At 32.9% G+C, this 17452-nt stretch overlaps 1 protein-coding gene across 1 annotated transcript in view; it reads left to right on the top strand.

Moving 5' to 3' along the window:
• LOC309878616 (formin-like) overlaps positions 1–17452 on the top strand; it is a gene marked incomplete at its 5' end in the record, with an annotated part of 183966 nt that overhangs the window by 156516 nt on the left and 9998 nt on the right. The window contains 2 exons of the mRNA XM_082761365.1: positions 8356–8407; positions 11810–11959. Coding sequence (XP_082617491.1) covers positions 8356–8407; positions 11810–11959 — 202 coding nt within the window. The remainder of the gene's footprint in view (positions 1–8355; positions 8408–11809; positions 11960–17452) is intronic.

Here is a 17452-nt window from a genome sequence, read left to right on the forward strand (position 1 = left end):
CATATGCTGGAATAAAGTCAGTAACCAGCAATAAAAAAGGCAACATACACACCTTTGAAACAGTACAAGCAATCAACAGTGAGAAAGGTCTATATAAATCTATGGAGAATTAATCTCAGCTTTGCCACTATCCTGCTGTGCATTTACAATGAGACTTTGCTCCCGACCACCAGAAGTAGCTTACTTTGCAGAAGGAGTGTATCCTAATGAGGGAAAAATGTATGGAAAACAAAGCAGCAGCTTTTAACCCCCCTACTCCCATCCTTTGGATCACCTAGAAGAGCATGTCCTAGTGTGTTCAAATGTGTGGGGCCACTACACATCACACATTGCTGTACTTTAGCTGATCATGTGAAACCAATCTTTAGTGAGTTCAATCAGCAGAAATTAATTTCGCTTCATAAATCATTGTTATCATTCCATAGGAGGAGGCAATGCTATGGCTTTTCTCTCCTGAAAGCTTTCAGTCCACAAATTTCACAATCTTTTTTGAAATTACTTTAATTCTCTTTATATAATTACTTATTCTTTACCCAGCAGATTAGCTGTTGGTTCACCATCTAATTAATTTTTTTTTTTTTTTTTATCCCCCTCATGTTTTTGAGAAGACCTGTTTCCTGTTGGTTTAAACAATCATTCTACATGTATTTTAAAATATTGCCTTGTTACAAAAAATTTGTTGATCCTAAAAGTTTTTATTTCTGCTTACAATATGAGATTGTAGTTACAGAAAAGCTGGATATTTAGTTTTCCCAAATACAGAACAGATTGGATTTAACCTTCTTCAGTTTGAAAGGATTAGAACTAATTTTCCAGTTCTGTAAACTGTTTAGATACATTTAGTCATCTCAAAGAGTAATCTGCAAAATCACATTTGGAATTACAGTACAGAATTAATTAAATAGAAATTGGAATTAGTATATATTTTCAGAGTTTTAAAATGCTTTAAAAGCTATTTCTTCTCTAATACCACAAGTATGGGAGAATGAGAAATTAATGGTTTAATTGCACCTTAACAGAATACAGTTTCAAATAATGTAATTGGAAAAAATTGAAAAATGTACTGCTAATTCTTGTCTTCTAATTAATAACTGCAGAACATAGGAAAGTAAGACTAATGATAATTCAAATTTTAATGAAACAGAACTTTTTCTATACAAGCTAACTGAAAAAAAAACAGCTTTAATTTTAAAATCTACTCTCACAGAATACAGTAAAAGTGTTGAGATAAAAAAAATACATTTTAAGAAATGTAGGGCTTTAGTAAATACACATAAAATGTTTTATTTTCATAGTTGGTTATAACATTCTGGTAAAATGACCTTCAACACTTTTTCTGAGAAATTTATAGACAGCATTATCACTTTTAAAAGAAAACAGAATTTCCTAGTTTTTTATTACCTATGATAGTAAACACTTCCTTGAATGTGTTGCTTGAGTGTGTTCTGCTCGTGTTGTGTGCCTCCGTATGTATACTGATATCTACAATTTGTGAAGTTTTGGTAACATTAAAAATACTGAACATTTTATAATATTTAACAATTTCTGTGCACTTAGTGTTAATTAATTAGTCCTTGCCAGTACCTAAGGTACAGGTTGGTAAATAATATTCCTGATTGCTCATAGGGAAACTAGTTTGTTAAGCAACATTCCAAGACTGCACAGAGACTCTTTGTATGATAGAAACAGTTGCACATTGGTTGTGGGTTTCTTAGTTAAAAATAATTTTTGTACCACTGCAAAGGAAAATAAACTTGTAAGGACTGGTTCAAGGAAGCATGATTAAGACCTCATGGCAGCAAGTGTTCTGAAGATTGTTTTGAAAGGGTTTAAGATGTCTATACCAGTATTTAAACTGTCCAAAAAATATGCATAGCCAAATCCTATGTTAAAAATGTGACATTTTCTAATTTAGAGAAGAGGTAAAGGAAATGAGTCATATGTGATCACACTGCCTGTTGTTTGTTCCCTTGCCGATAATTTTTAATGGACTGGCCAATTTTGACCAAATGTGACAGAGTTAGAGGTCCCTAAGATATTAAGCTTCTAAAATCTCAATAAAAATATGTGGCTAAATAGAGAAGAGTGACCCTATTAGCCTTCTAGGGAGAGAAAGACTGTATCATGAACTCAACCCATAATTAAACGTTAATGAATCCATCTGGGAACTAACTCTAAAATACAAATCAATAATAGGCCAAATTTCATTTGTTCCATTGCTCCCAGACCTCCTTGCTTAACTGATACCATAAAAGAAGGATCTGTTGATTCTAATATGCTGGAATAGAAAAACTGTATTAGACATACAATGAAATAGTTACATGTACTTTCCAGGTTGTCCATCAAATTTCAGGAGTTCATAAAGACAGCAAATTAGAAGTTAGTGACAAGCTAAAGAAAGCTAATCAGATTATACATATTAGAAAAATCAGTTGCTTGAACTGTGTACACAGAACACTTAAGGTTTTGTGGTGATTTTTTTGTTATTGTTATAAGACAAAAAAGCTCCTGCATGAGAATGGTGAACCAGAGTGGAACAAATTGTAGTCATATTAAGTATGAATTGTTCAAATTTGAAATTGAATACAATCAAAATTAAACTGGAAAATGTCTTACACTAAATATTCTCTCCTGTTCGCTATATTTATTTTCAAAGTCAATTCTTAAATAGTAAGATTTATTTTGTATGGAAATAATGCAGAAGTAACATAATAATGCATAAATAGTAGAAACTTCAGTCCCTATGCATAGCTCTAGGTACATAGATTTTTCATGAGTATATCTCTTCCTACAACAGAATAGACACATGCTTTAGGATTTCTGACACTGCATAGTTTGCTAAAATATTTTAAATTTATTGGGAAAGGCTTTCAATCATTAAAATGAAAAGCATAAGTGTCTGAAATAACTATATTCATTTTTTTCTGTAAGCACCATGTCTGAGAAATTTTATGTCCTATGTAGCAATGCTTATGATGTGTTTTCTGAAAGCAAATGAACCATTCTGAAATTTCATTCAGTCTCTGTGGAATGTAAAATTTTATCCCAATAGCGTATCCTCAGTACAATACTTATTCTTGTCAATTGATCCATTTTTTCAAAATGCAGTACAGATTACGGCTTTCTTTCCATTTTCTGATTTTACATTCTCTTGCATTCATATGTGTATGTCCGTGAATATTTTATTATTTGCACTTGATACCTGTTAATTTGTTTAAAAAATTCAATTCCTTTGATTTCATTCCTTTAAAATTCACATTTCAAGAAAGGAGATTTTGGCAGTGTCAGGTAATTAAATGTATTTTCATGTGTTACAGCATGCAGGTTGTTCACTTAGATAGTTTGCAATGTATTTTAATGATTGACTTTTTATGCAGCACCCTTTCTTTTTCTAGCCAGTAAGGTAACACTAATAATAAAAGGATTGAATGGATGTTGTGCATGAGTTGTTAGCAACATACATGTGGTTCTGCTATCATCATCTAATCAATAAAATCTCATACTGCATTGAAAACTACAGATTAACATGATAAATCAAGTGACTGAACACTTTGGCTATACTAATATATACAGACATATATACACACACTTATACACACTCTTTTGGAGAAAAGAGTGCTTTCTGGTAGTGCTGTTAAAAGGGAAGAGAAAGGTCTCTTTTCCCCAGACTTCACACCTAGTGTATGTCTTGAATAAAGGGTTGCTTAAAAATGAAATTTGTTTTAAAGGTTTCACTGGTAACAGTTCTACTGAAAGCAAAAACAAGGGAGACTAAATCCATCCTGATGTAGAACCTGCTGTTCTTTATATTACTGTAGTGTCTAGGATTTTAAATCTGTCTAGAATTTTGTATGAAAACAGAACATCTGTATTTTTTAATGATCCTCTCTAGTCTGTGTATCCATCTAGAAGGCCTTCTTTGACCTTTTTTCTCACCCTGCACAGTCGTTGATTAAATACATTTGTGAAGAAGTTTCCCTTTTATCATAGAATCATAGAGTAGTTAGAGTTTGAAGGGACCTTAAAGACCATCTAATTCCAACCTCCCTGCCATGGGCAGGGACACCTCCCACTAGATAGATTGCTCAACACCCCATCCAGCCTGGCCTTAAACACTTTCAGGGATGGCTCAGATGACTGTATGATGATTGTACTTGAGCATGGAGACATATATAGTGTACTTCTAACTATAGAGTCTTCTGACCTCAACATCTGATATCCAAGTATACCTGCAATGCATAATTTCGAAGAGATTTGGATCTGTTACCAAATGGTGGCATGTCTTCATGCTTTAAAAAGACCAAGAAAATTAGAACAATTGTTGCTTCTGTAATGCCACAGAATGTGACATTTAGCACATTGGAAAGATAACCCAATCCTAGCTTCTCTGGGTATACACCTATCTTATTCAACCCTTGTTTAAAGGGTTAATACGTTTCTATCTTCACAAATTATGGGTGGGCTTCTTTTGGCTCTCTTCTGGCATAACTGCTTAAGAGTTTTAGTCTTGACTAATGGTGAATGTGAGTTCTTGTATGCTTAGGAAATGTCCTGTCTTTTGTCTCACTGTCCAAGCTCTATAAAGTTCAGAGAGGAATATCATTAGGGGATTTGGTTTGGTTTTGCATGTTTAGGGTTGTTTCTTTTTGTGTTGTTTGTTTGGTTTTGCTTGTTTTCTGTGACTGTGTCTTATCCCAGATTCTGTTTTAATGTAAGTGTGGTTGGTTGGAAAAGTCAGAAAAGACCCATTTCCTTACTTGGAACAAAAAAAAAAAAAAAAAAAAAAAAAAAAAAAAAAAAAAAGGAGAAATGCCTTGTTTTAGGGTAGCATTCCACCCCCCAAAACAAACAAACAAACAAACAAACAAACAAACTATAATTTGCTAGTCTCTAAATATACATGAAGCATATTTAACTCAGCCTTGAAATAAAAAACTAAGAGTTATGATTTCTATACCATAACTGCATGTTCTCTGGTCATTCTCATAATTTTGAAGGTTCTCATTTCTCCAGAATATTTGTAAAAATTATAAAAGGTTATGCACAAGATCTTTTAATTTTGAAAATAATAAGATATTGAAAAATGAAAAAGCTGTAATGGGTGTAATGGGCACAACTAAATCAGTAGATTTGTGTGAATTATTCTTCTTACATGCATTCATATACTTAGTATCAGAGAGAAATTCCAGAAGACTTTTCCACCCAGTGTTAAAAATATTGACTAGCAGGCCAGGTGTAACTCATAGTTTTACACAGTTGTGTCCACGCATTTTTCTTTCTTTGCCCTCCACTCATGGAGCAAGCTGTCTCATCCTTCTGCTTTTGTCTTTTGTTTACTGGCCTTCTCCAGTGTTCAGTGTCTGTCATTATCCAATATTTACTTTCCTTTGTTCTTTGGGGAACTATTTCTTAGCATCCAGATATATGAAGAGATCTTAGTTCTGTTGTAGCTGGGAGTTGCTGTGCACTTATTAGAAACATTAATAAATATTTTCTCATAATTTCTCAAGATAGTGTTTGGCATGCTGTTTTATCCTCAGCAAGCAGAATATGTTTCATTAATAAAGTTTGTTTGTATTTTGTTTGTTTGTTTGTTGTTTTTTTTTTTTTCTCCTTACCACTTCACTCTAGTACTGTTTCACTCTTAGAATTGTTACAGGATCATGACTCTTCAAATGCTTACTTCTGTATTTCAGTAAAAAGAAGTTGTTAGAAATATCTGAGGTTCGTAAGGCAAATTCATAAGATTGTACTCCATTTATTTTCTTATTCTTTTAGCTAGATACAGATAGCAGGATGAATAAGGCCAATTTTGTTATAGTTGTTTGTATTGCAAAAGATTATTCCAGCAGCATATTAGATCTGCATATTTTGTCAATAGATGTTTTCCTTTCAAAACTCTTCTCTGTAAAAAGATAAAAATTCTTCACTGATCCTGGTTTTCATATCTGTATTAGAAGAAAACATATTCATTAACATTGTCTGTTAGTCATAAGATAGGGTCTGTGACTTTATTCAGTATCTTAACCAAATTCAAACAGAAGAGTATATTAAGAACCTGCATTTGGAGATGAGACTAGACAGCAAACTACATTTGTCAGTTTCATTTTCAAAGGTAGTCAACTGTAATGACTGAGGGCAGACAGAAGGGTGTCACCTTACCAAATACAGTTTATGGTAAGTCATTTTGAAGGACCTATGAGTAATCTGTACACATTACAAAATTGCAGATTAAAAAATCTGTATTTTGCAATGTATATCTGTATCTATATTGTGATTTGGTGCGGTAGGATTGGATCTGTGGTTTGAAATAACAGAGACTAATGCCACTATGTATGCAACAGAGATCCAAGCTTTGGGTTAGATTTAATCTGAGGTGCACATCTCCAAACCATGTGTTTCAAAACTGTCTGAGTCTCAACATCTTAATTTCAAAGTAATGCTTTTAAATAGTTATTGGGTAAACATGATTATAGCTAAAGGAGTGGAAAACAGTCATACATATAATACAGTTACTTTCTTGCTTCCTCTTTTCCCTTATGCAAACAAACACACTGTCATATTAAGGTAAACTTTGCATGTTCTTTCCTAGAAGTCACACCTTTTTTCCAATTTCTATAATAAATTAAAATGTCTTTCCTCTGTCTTCCCTTACTCTGCTCTTATGAGATTAAAAAAAACAGTAAGTGGGTTCTTACCACCTATAGTTATATAACCTATATATAACCTGTAGTTATACATGTATAAGCCTATAATCATGCTATCCTTGGCATTGTCTTCTTGCTTATGTGCAGTTGTATCAGGGAACTGAACTGATGATACTGGATTTCTGCTGTAGCTCTGAATGTAGCTATGTGGGGATTTTGGTTTACTTAATGTTTTTTGATCTCCTCAACAACCAGAAAGAAGTTATCAGTGTAATCATAAAGCATACAGTTTTATACATAGTTCAGATTTTAATCATCTTTGTAGTTAATTTTGTATCAGGATGAACTATCAGAATTCTCACATTTTCTACTTTTAATGATAAAAAAGTATATGAGAGCTGTGGAAATAATGAATTAAGTATAGTAGATTAACTTTAGTTGAATTTCTCAGGAGCCCAAAACAAACACATAAAAGAGACCTGCTGTCATAGCTGTCTTGCCACCAAGATTTGAGGTGGATAATATAATGGTATAGAATTCATTGTTTTCCTGACACAGGACACATAACATTGTTTCTACTTTTGCCATAATGAAATACTTGAATAAGTATCTACAACACATTCACTCAATATATATGTAGAATTTAATTTGTTTTGTCCATGTGCAGCAGTGCTGTGAAGTAAACCATTTTTAAGTGATTTTAGCTTAGTATGGATCTCTGTGAGGGTACCCCTCTCATGAAATTGGACCAGTGGCCTTGTATGAAAAAATAAAAATAAAAAATGTTTGTAACTGTATTTCAACCAGTGTATGCACTACTCCTATAGACTGAGCAGCCTGAAGATACAATTCTTCATTTGGTATCATTGCCATGTCTGAATTCTGTTTGTATTAACATTTGCACTTAAATAATTTTTCTGTTATGGAATAGGAATAACTTTACCACTTCAGTAATTTGTTTACATATGTAGTATTCAGCTGCAGCTAAATTGACTATACTGTATATGGAATTAAGAAGAATTGATCAACATTTTTGTAAAAAAAATATGCTTTTGCTTGAGGATCCAGCTCAGGAAACATTTTCAAAAGCAGAGAATGCCCATCCTTTGAAAACTGAATCCCTTTAAGTAGTTCATGTCAGCACTCTGTAACAGAGGGGTTCACATTCACTGACTGTATTTCAAACTCTTGGCTTCTTTTTCAAAAAATGATGTACATACCATACATTTAAAACTTAGTACATGTGTTTTTATTTACCAACTTCCTGAACGAAATGTGATAGCTATATGGAACACTTGGTGTTAACTATGTTCAGTACCTGTTCATCAACTTTCAATTATTAACACTGCAAAAATGGATTTAAATCTGAAAGTTTTTGCAGCAATAAAGGGATATACAGCCATTTATTTATTTTTAATCTGAAACTCAAGTCTAATTATTTGGGTTTTATTTTGATAAATATCTATTTCTATATATAATAGTATCAGATTTTAAATGACTTTTAAAATCCAGTACACCTTATTGCTACATTAAAAAGCATAAATTTATGTACAAGATATAAAAATTTAAAATTGGTAATTTTTTACCACCTTTGTTATATTTAGTGTACAACCTATTTTGAATTTTGAATGTAAGAAATGTTAAATATGTAGGATCTCTAAAACATTATGGGAGTAATTTATATATTGGAAATGTTTTTTATTGGCAGCTAAAGAAGAACGTAAAAAAGAAGAGAGCAGTTTGGAAAATGCACAAAAATAGTAAGTTTTTTGCTTGTGCTTTCTAACAGTTTATTTTTGGTCAAAGATATTATTGATGTAGGAACAGAGTAAATGGAGAAAAGCATCTGAACTTCAGAGAATTAATGTACTTTCTGAAAATTTCTTATGTAGCCTTCCAGGAAGGAGATCAGTTGAATTTTTACCCAGTCTTCTGTTTGATATTTTAATGGAATCATTGAATCATAACATTTAATTGAATCAGAGTCTTACAGAATATTGTAATAACTGATTAACTGCTTAACGTAGTGAAAATGTGTTTCAGTGTCATAGAACCTTTTTATCACCTAAGCTATTGAATGCAGTATACTAAGAAGCCAATGAAATCTAACTGTTTTTTGTTGCCTGAACATCTATTCCTTACTTAGGCCTGTGGAAGCAACATATGGGAAGAAATAAGATAAGTTGATTTCTGAATAGATTAAAAAAAAAAAAAAATTAATAAATCAGTATTTATAATAAATATTGTTTACCCCCTTTTTTTTTTTTTTTGAGATTGAAGTATCTGCTTTTAACCTTATTTGTGTTAGCTATGGAACTCTTTATATCAACGAAGGTAGTTTTAGCTGTAAAGATATCACATATGAAAAATTTATATCCTCATACATTTTGAGATTGTTTTGCTCTATTCATATAAAATGTAAACCAGCTGTAAGACAGTTTAAAGAAAAGCTTATAAAACATTTTTTTGCTTTTTTTGAAGAGCATCCAGATAAAGAGTAATAGATGAGGTTTCTTCATCTGAATATTAGAAATAAGTAGTTTTCTACATCATAATGTATATGGTCATATGTGCAATTAAATTGATTTTTAACTTCAATGAATATTTATTCTTCATGGTCTATAGGTAGATTTGTTGCAGTCTGTATTTTTATCTTAGATTTCTGAGCCCTGAGTGACTTGACCTAACTGAGACACCCAGATCAGAAGAGTGATCTAGACAATCAGAAGAGAGACAATCTTACTAGATAATCAGAAGAGAGAGAGGCACCTCCCAAACTCAATTCAAGTCTTAGGTGAACTGTTATCATTTGCTGCAGAGGGTGGCAGAAAGTTGGCTGAACCTGTTGACTAATATTAGCTGGAGAGGCTCTTTACTTTCTGCCTACCTCCAAACTTTCCTTCTCTGGCACAGTTGCTCTAATGTTCTAGCTTTGTAGCCTTTCTAAAGCAGAGTACATACTTTTGTACTCAGGGGTACAAAAGTATGCTTAATTTGTAGTTGACTTAAGGAATTAATTGTCTGATAAAGAGTTTGGGTTTCACAAATGCTACCGGAATGTTCAGTGTTTTAAGTTACTGATAAAAAGATCTGTTGCTCCTAAAAGTCAAAAAACAGCAGAGGAAGCTAGAGCAAGCTAAATTAAAGCAAAACAGTGCTACTTGGGGAACATCTGAAGATGAAACACAGAGAGGGGCGGAGGAAGAAAGAGAGGGTGTAGAAGAATTCAGAATTCAGGACAGCTATAGTTGGAACAGTGAAGGTTTCAGTTAGGAAGGAAGAAGAGATCATGACGTTAATAGGGATGTTGTTATATGAAGCAAACCTGCAAAGAGTTTCTGGTCCTACTGTCCCTGACTCAGCTGTCCTAGTCAAGTTGTATGAACAACTGAGGAGTACTTTACCAGCTGAGTGTAATTGAGATGAAAATCACCTTCACCCTGTCCAGTAGAGGTGAACTGTTTTAACCGTATGACCGATGAAGGCATTTTAGTATTTTTAGTGTTTGAAATCCCAGAATGGTTAACACAGACATTGAAAGCTGCATTAGCTTATTTATTTATTTATTTATTTATTTATTTACTTTCTCCTGGTAGTGTCACTACAGGACCCTTCAACTTGGAATATTGTGGGCTTATTGATACTCATTTCACTGTCATTCCTTTACCGTTGATCAGCAATTAACTGAATATATTTTCATGTCTCATGCAAAACCTGTGCGAGAAAATTAAAGGTTATCATGTACAAGGATTTAAAAAAGTACCAGCAATATGGGATATTCTCCAACATGTCCCAGAAGTTGTATGTGTCTTTAAAGAATCAAAAAACAGAGCATATGGCTAGCGTATCTCAAGTCTGAACTTCCTTACTCTGTAAAGCAGTTGGAGTAAATTTTGGTTTGTTTTTGGGGGGGCATCTTCTCTGTCTTTGGATAGTTACTTTGTATTCTTCAAGCCTAGCTAATACTTGATGATGACCTCGGCAAGTCCATATGAAAACATACAATGGACTATGCAAATACATGTAGAAGTTAAGAAAGAAGTATTTCCTCAAGCTGCATCTGTTGTTCAAGTGACATCTGTTTAATAGTTGAGAGACTCTTAACAGATCTTTCAAATACCCCTTATTTATTTTATGTTCAATATTTACACTTCCTGTATTTTAGATTTAGGACCAATTGGCAGCTATAAAGAAAAATATAATTTTCCTTTGTTTAAATAAGTTTGTTTTTTAAAGAAAAATGGATTATTTTGAAATATGTTGTTACCTTTATTTTAAAATTATGGCATTAGTTTTAGTAAGTTTCACCAAATTTTACAGTATTTGTGACATACACTTTCCAGAGAAAAGTGATTCAACCTTTACAAAAATGAACATACTATTTTGTTTTGCTTAGATCAGTCTCCTTGTACTATCGCTAGTAATGTGAATTGCTTCATTTTATCTTACAAAGCAATGTCATAAAGGCAGTTAAAATGCCATCAGAAGTATCTTTTGTTATAAAAGGCTACTTTGAAAATATTCAGCTGCATTTGTATCCATTCTGGATACAAATACTATATCCACACTATAAAATAAAAGGGCATTACAATATTGGCAATGTATTTTCATAAAAATAATTGCTGTTATCTGCTTATTTACACACTTGGAAGGAGGTTTATTTTCTCTAAGAGCTTAGCAAAATGATTATTGGCACGGACTGTGGCTTTTTTTGCTACTACTCAGAATTCTCCCTAACTACTTGAACGTTATTTCTAGCCTAACCTGGAGATTTTTTATTGACTTGGCATATGACTCTTCTGTAGTCCTTCAATAAAGATAAATGGCAAAATAAGTTCTCTATGGAGCGTTGCAAAATTAAAGACGTAGATACAATATAGCATTTCCTTTAATACACTAAATCCAGTTTTTCTGTTTAAAATTGTTTTGACTATGTGACATGTCTATATGATAGCTCATGCATCTGTAAGTTGACCTCCTAGGAGTGAGGTAGGTATTGGAAGGTTAGTTATACTCAGCATGAATTGCTGCTATGATTTCCAAGGCTAAGGGGAAGTTACGGTAATTACCAGCCTTGACTACTGAATCAGGAACCAGTCCTCAGAGAAACTGTTTCCCCCGTGGTCTTATGTGTTGACAGTTTCTTTTTCCTCCCATCACAGCTTTGAAGAAACAGTGGGATACTTTGGGATAAAGCCAAAGCCTGGTGAGAAGGAGATCACACCAAACTATGTTTTCACGGTGTGGTACGAATTCTGCAGTGACTTCAAGACCATTTGGAAACGAGAGAGCAAAAGCATTTCCAAGGAGCGGTAAGGTTCTAATAAAGTCATTAATACCATTTTAGATGTCTGGGAAACTGTTCCTTCTCAAACCCAACAAATTATACTCCTATATTTCACAGGCGTCATTGTTTTCTTTCAGATCTAATGGACATCAAGGAAAGATTATTCCCTCAGGGTGCGTAGGAAAATTCACCAAAGGCATGCTGTCCCCACAAAAAGATAAACACATATAATCTGATAAATTACACTTTTGTAACCCCTTCCAATTACTAGCTAGTAAAATGAAAGGGGAGCTGTGCTAATTTGTAACAGATTGCTTTTCTGTGCATTTTCATGTTGAACTAGCCTAAATGAGGCGATATTGCTGTCGCAGACAGTACAGACAAATAAAAGTGAATGCTTTTCCAGTTAATATACTGCACTTGCATCAAAGGGAAGCCCCAGAGATTCAGGCCACACTTAGCACTGTGTTGAAGCCCCACACTGGATTTACAGCACCACTTCTGACTTTTGGTGTCCTGCTGAGGACATCAAACTACTTGCCGCTAGATCTCACCACAGACTCCTGATTTTATTAGTTAGAGTAAAAAATATATATATAAACCCTTCAATTATTTGCTTGATTTTCTTAAAGAAGCTAAAAATCTTTTACAAACAAAAAACACTTCCACTACAAGGGAACCATGTTTACCATATCTCAATTCATTTGAAAAGACCTAAAAAGTGCTAACATTGTCATACCTTGGAGAAGAATGGATTAAAAAAAAAAAGTCTAGATCACACATCCATTCTTTTTTCTGTAGTTAGCACCTTGATGGTGGGATACAATTTCTCCCTTCAGATAAATTGATTTAAAGTCCCTTGTAAATGTTTTAATGCTATATTGGAAATTGTAACAAAACTCAGTTTCTTAAAACAATATTTAAGAGATCTTTGTTTCTAAGTAAACTACTATGTTCTGTGCTTTCCTACTAGGGTGAGATGAGAACTTCTTATTGTTTAATAACAATTTAAATAAAATGTAAAAATCAAAATGTAACTAATATTTCATCAGTTCCTTTAATATATACCCTTAGTCCTATTCATAAATGTAAATCAGTATCAGTAGAATGCAGAATGCCAGTTAGTATATTTTTTCAAAGTAGTGATACTTTCTGGGTTATACAGACTTTTTTTCAGAGTTCACTTCAAATTATTTTTGTAAAGTTTCATTAATGTCAAAAGAACAATGCATTGTCCTTTACACTCAAAATCTGGGTGATTCATCGAGTCAATGTGCTGCTGAAATGAGGAGCCTTGTGTAATAAGTAAATTAGAATGGCAGAAGAGCTGTTTTCATTATGCTAAATTGCTTTGAATGTACTACTGAAAAGAAGAACCTCAGTAAATTAGAGCGATGGGAAAACTATCTTAATCATTTGAAAATGTCCTGTGAAGTCATGACCTTTAAAGGTTCCTGTTTTATGAAGTATGAGATTAACAGTTGATGAACTGCTGTCCAAGAAATTTTGAAAGAAAGCCATTGTCATTGTGCACATTGGTAACTAAAAACCTTAGTATGACAGGAATGGACAGCTGTCTTCCTTAACTGGCTAATTAATTGGATTCACTATTTGTTTTGCATTTTTAGAGATTGTAATTAAAAAATAAAAAATAAAAATGTTTATCTTCAACCAATTATTTTGTTGTGAAGGAAATTTTAAAGAGGAATAATCGACAGTATAAGTCAATATTTTCAGTCTTGGGTTCTGAAACTGAAGTATTGACATCATTATGTAAATACTTTTACAATTATCTTACTCTTCAAATTTCAGGATGAGCTGCAGAAGCATAAAATGGATCTGAATTAGACTGTAGAATACCTAAATTAGATTAGATTAGAATGTAGATACCTAAATACGGATTTCATTGTTTATAGAGTTATGTTAATATTAGTATTGGGTTTTAATTTCTCTCTCATTAAATACAGCTCAGAAAATTAAAACATTAATTATGGTATGCCATACCAAATCTATCGTTAAAAACATATTAGCTTAAAATTCATAATAGTAAAACTAAATCAAAAGATTTATTCCAAAATTAAAATTTTATGTTGAAAACAAGCTACTTTGGGTTGCATAACAGAAACTTTAAAATATTTGAGTTTCATGAAAAAAGGATACCACCTTTAAGAAAATGACAACCTCAGCTGCAAGAGCCTGTTTTGTCTAAAATCCACTTGGCTGCTAAATGTAACACAACTGTAGAAATCTAATTAGATTTCTATGAGGCTTTTTTGTAAAGTAAGGGAAACACTTTAACTGAGCTGTCCTGCACTTAACCTACCATGAAAATAAGTTAGCTGCCTGCAAGATATAGTTGAATCATTGTCTCTTTCCTAGACAAAATTTGCACACCATTTAGAAAAGCAAGACAGAATTGCAGATAGCTAACAAACTTAGATAGATACAATAAATAAATGACTGTAGAGATAAAATGAAGAAAATCTGAAAGGAAATGAAGGAACATTTTATTTAGTGTAAATGTGCATCCAGGTACATCAAGTTTTCTGCTTTCTTCTGTTTATGAAGTTTTAAGATACTAGCCAAATTGAAGACTAAAATGAAGGTATATTTTTCTGGCAACAGTGCACTTATACCATGGTAGATTACATGTAATTCCAGTCTCACTTCCTTTTTTTAGACTATTCATTTTATTTTCAGTGGGTATGTCTGTGCATTCAGAATCAAAAAAAATGTGTATTAATAACAACTTGAATACATTTAATTTATGGGAATGCCTACCCATAAATCTGTTAAAGCATTCAAGATCTGCTAAAGTATATTTCAAGAGAATATTCTAGACAAGTCTCAATGTAGGGGAAAAGTATAAATATAGAAAAAATACAAAGGAGTTTGTAGTGACTATTTTCATTACAAAATGTGATTGCATGTTTTGCAGAATAAGTGTGACAAGGATTGTCATTATGTTTATGCTTTACATATTCCATATGTACATACATATTAAAGGAATATACTTACATATTAACAATACTTACATATTAAAGGAATTATTGCTGATAATTTTTCTCATTGCTTACACTGTACATACCATGTATCTTACACAAAAGTAAGATTACAGCATAGTTGCCATACTGGATTAAGCCATTTCTTTCAGATAGAACATATATTAACATTTCATAGCTCAGGAACAGAAATCAGAAAAGAAAAAAGAGAAACAAAGTTTGTTTCAAAATTCAAAGTGAATTTCCATAACTATATCTTCTAGAAATGGGGAAATTTTACATAAGGCTGTGTTATACAGTTGTAGTACCAACATTTCTAACATATTATAATCATAACCTTCCTATCTTATCGTAATACTTATCATGATTCTCTGCACATGCACACAACTCGATGACATAGAATGGGGAAAGTAATGAAAAGCATAATATTATAGCATATAGCATTACAAGCATATTAATGAAAAGCATAAAACATTATACAGGTACTTGGAATAAGAAAATGCATAAGCCAGATGGAATTCCAATGATATTACAAATATAAAGTAACTACTTGATAAAGAATGTGTGCATGATTTACTAAATCAAGTTGTTATTCTTTAGAAAAACAAATAAAAAATTGAAAAATACCAAGAACTCTAAGGTACCAGAGCCAAAATTAAGCAATAAAGGTTTGCCATGTATCTGAAGATGGCAGCTAGAATCTGATTAAAAATGCTGGCATTAGAGGCAGTGGCTGCATGAACCAAAGTGATTTTGGTACGAATGCTTGTAGTTACAGGTCTGCATATCTTGCACATATTAATGTGTTTTTGATGGAAAAGTAACTAAACCTGTTGTTTTCAATAATGTGTTGCTATATTGTAACCTATAGTACATGTATCTCACAGATGGTAACATCCTGTCTGGAACCCCTAAACAGTACAGATCTTTCTATCATATATTTTGTTTACATATTATATAGTCACTGTAGTGCAATAATATTCATGCCATATATATTTTACAGTAGTTTTGGAATCTGGCCTACTGAGTTGGAGGTGATAGGTTAAATATTGCTGAGCATTGGTGAAGTCTGGGACACTTCTCTGTGTTCTTATTTCAAAGGGAGAAATGCTAAGCAGTCTCCCCTCAGTACCAGGGAAGTTATATCCTTTCCCTATCCTTTTCTTTTGCCAGTTTTCACTCCCTCAAAACCTTTGTCTAATGAATGTCATGTTTGCAGCCATTTTGATCAAAGTGTACTATGGCAGAACACACTGTACTGAGCATTAGTCTAACTCTGCAAAAAGGGCATCATCCAGCTATCATAAAATCTGCTTATCTGGTTGAGTGAAGAAAAAAGAAAAATGTGGCATTCTACATGGCTACATTCTATAAGCATTTTGAGTAGAAATTACGTGGCCAATGTAGTCTTTTTTCTATATGAGAAAGGCAGAGTTGAAGTGGCTGATGAATTGCAACATGAATTAATAAAAAGTTGTACCAAATTGTTTAGCAATGCAGACAGAGAAAAAAAGGAAGATTTTACACGCTTCTGAGGTTAAAGTATAGCTATAGGACAAATCAGGGAGATAATTATGATTTACAGGCCTGTGTGGCAAAACAGAAATGGCTAGTTTCCATACAGCAGATCTGGCAAGGTGCTGCCCTAAGGCTCTTGCTCTTGGAAAGAAAAGCAGTGTTTCTTTTTAAGTGTTATTAGGAAACAAATGTACAACGAAACGGAAAACATTACTGAATCATTATATAAATCTACGGTTGTCTATGTGTAGTTCTGTTCCCTTCCTTTCCAGCAAGATATGGAAAGAGAAGAGAAAGAATGATCAGGTACAGAACAGCTTCTGCATAAGGAACTGTTTAAATAAAGTGGGATTTATAGGCTTGGAAAAGAACCTAATGAAAAGGATGCAATAGAGAACTGTACAGGCATGAAGGGCAAATGTGAAATAATCATTACATACCTCATCTAATACTACAGCTGAAAAGCATCGAATGAAACTTGCAAGTGACTGGTTTAAGCCGAATGCAATGATGCATCTTTACAGTAGGCATACTTAATCTGTTGAACACATTGCCACCAGATGTCCCAGGTGTCAAAAGTTTGCATTGCTTCTGAATGGTGACACTACAAATTCATATTAGAAAAATCTATGAAGGACTGAAATGTGAATAGAGTTTCCAGCTGCAAAAGTATTCTGGGGATTATCACTGAATGCTTTGGCTATCCTTACATGCTCCTAGGTATTTGTTAGTATACAGCTCAAATGGACTGAAGCATGTTTTTATTCTAGCCTATTGCAGCCTTTTTTGGCCTATCGTTTCCTTTTAGTTTAGCAACAGCTTTCATAAAGGCATAGAATTAGATTTTTTTTTTCTTGTGATTACAGAGCTGAAATTTCTCACCTGTAAACAGATAATCAAAATACTGTCAGTAGATCCAGGAAAAAATAGAAGCAAACCAAGTGTGTTAGCAATTAGAGGTTTTGGAGACAAATTCCACTGATAACATACGTTTTGCT

Source organism: Aythya marila (assembly GCF_965140915.1).
Source record: "Aythya marila genome assembly, chromosome: 5".
NCBI lineage: Eukaryota > Metazoa > Chordata > Aves > Anseriformes > Anatidae > Aythya > Aythya marila.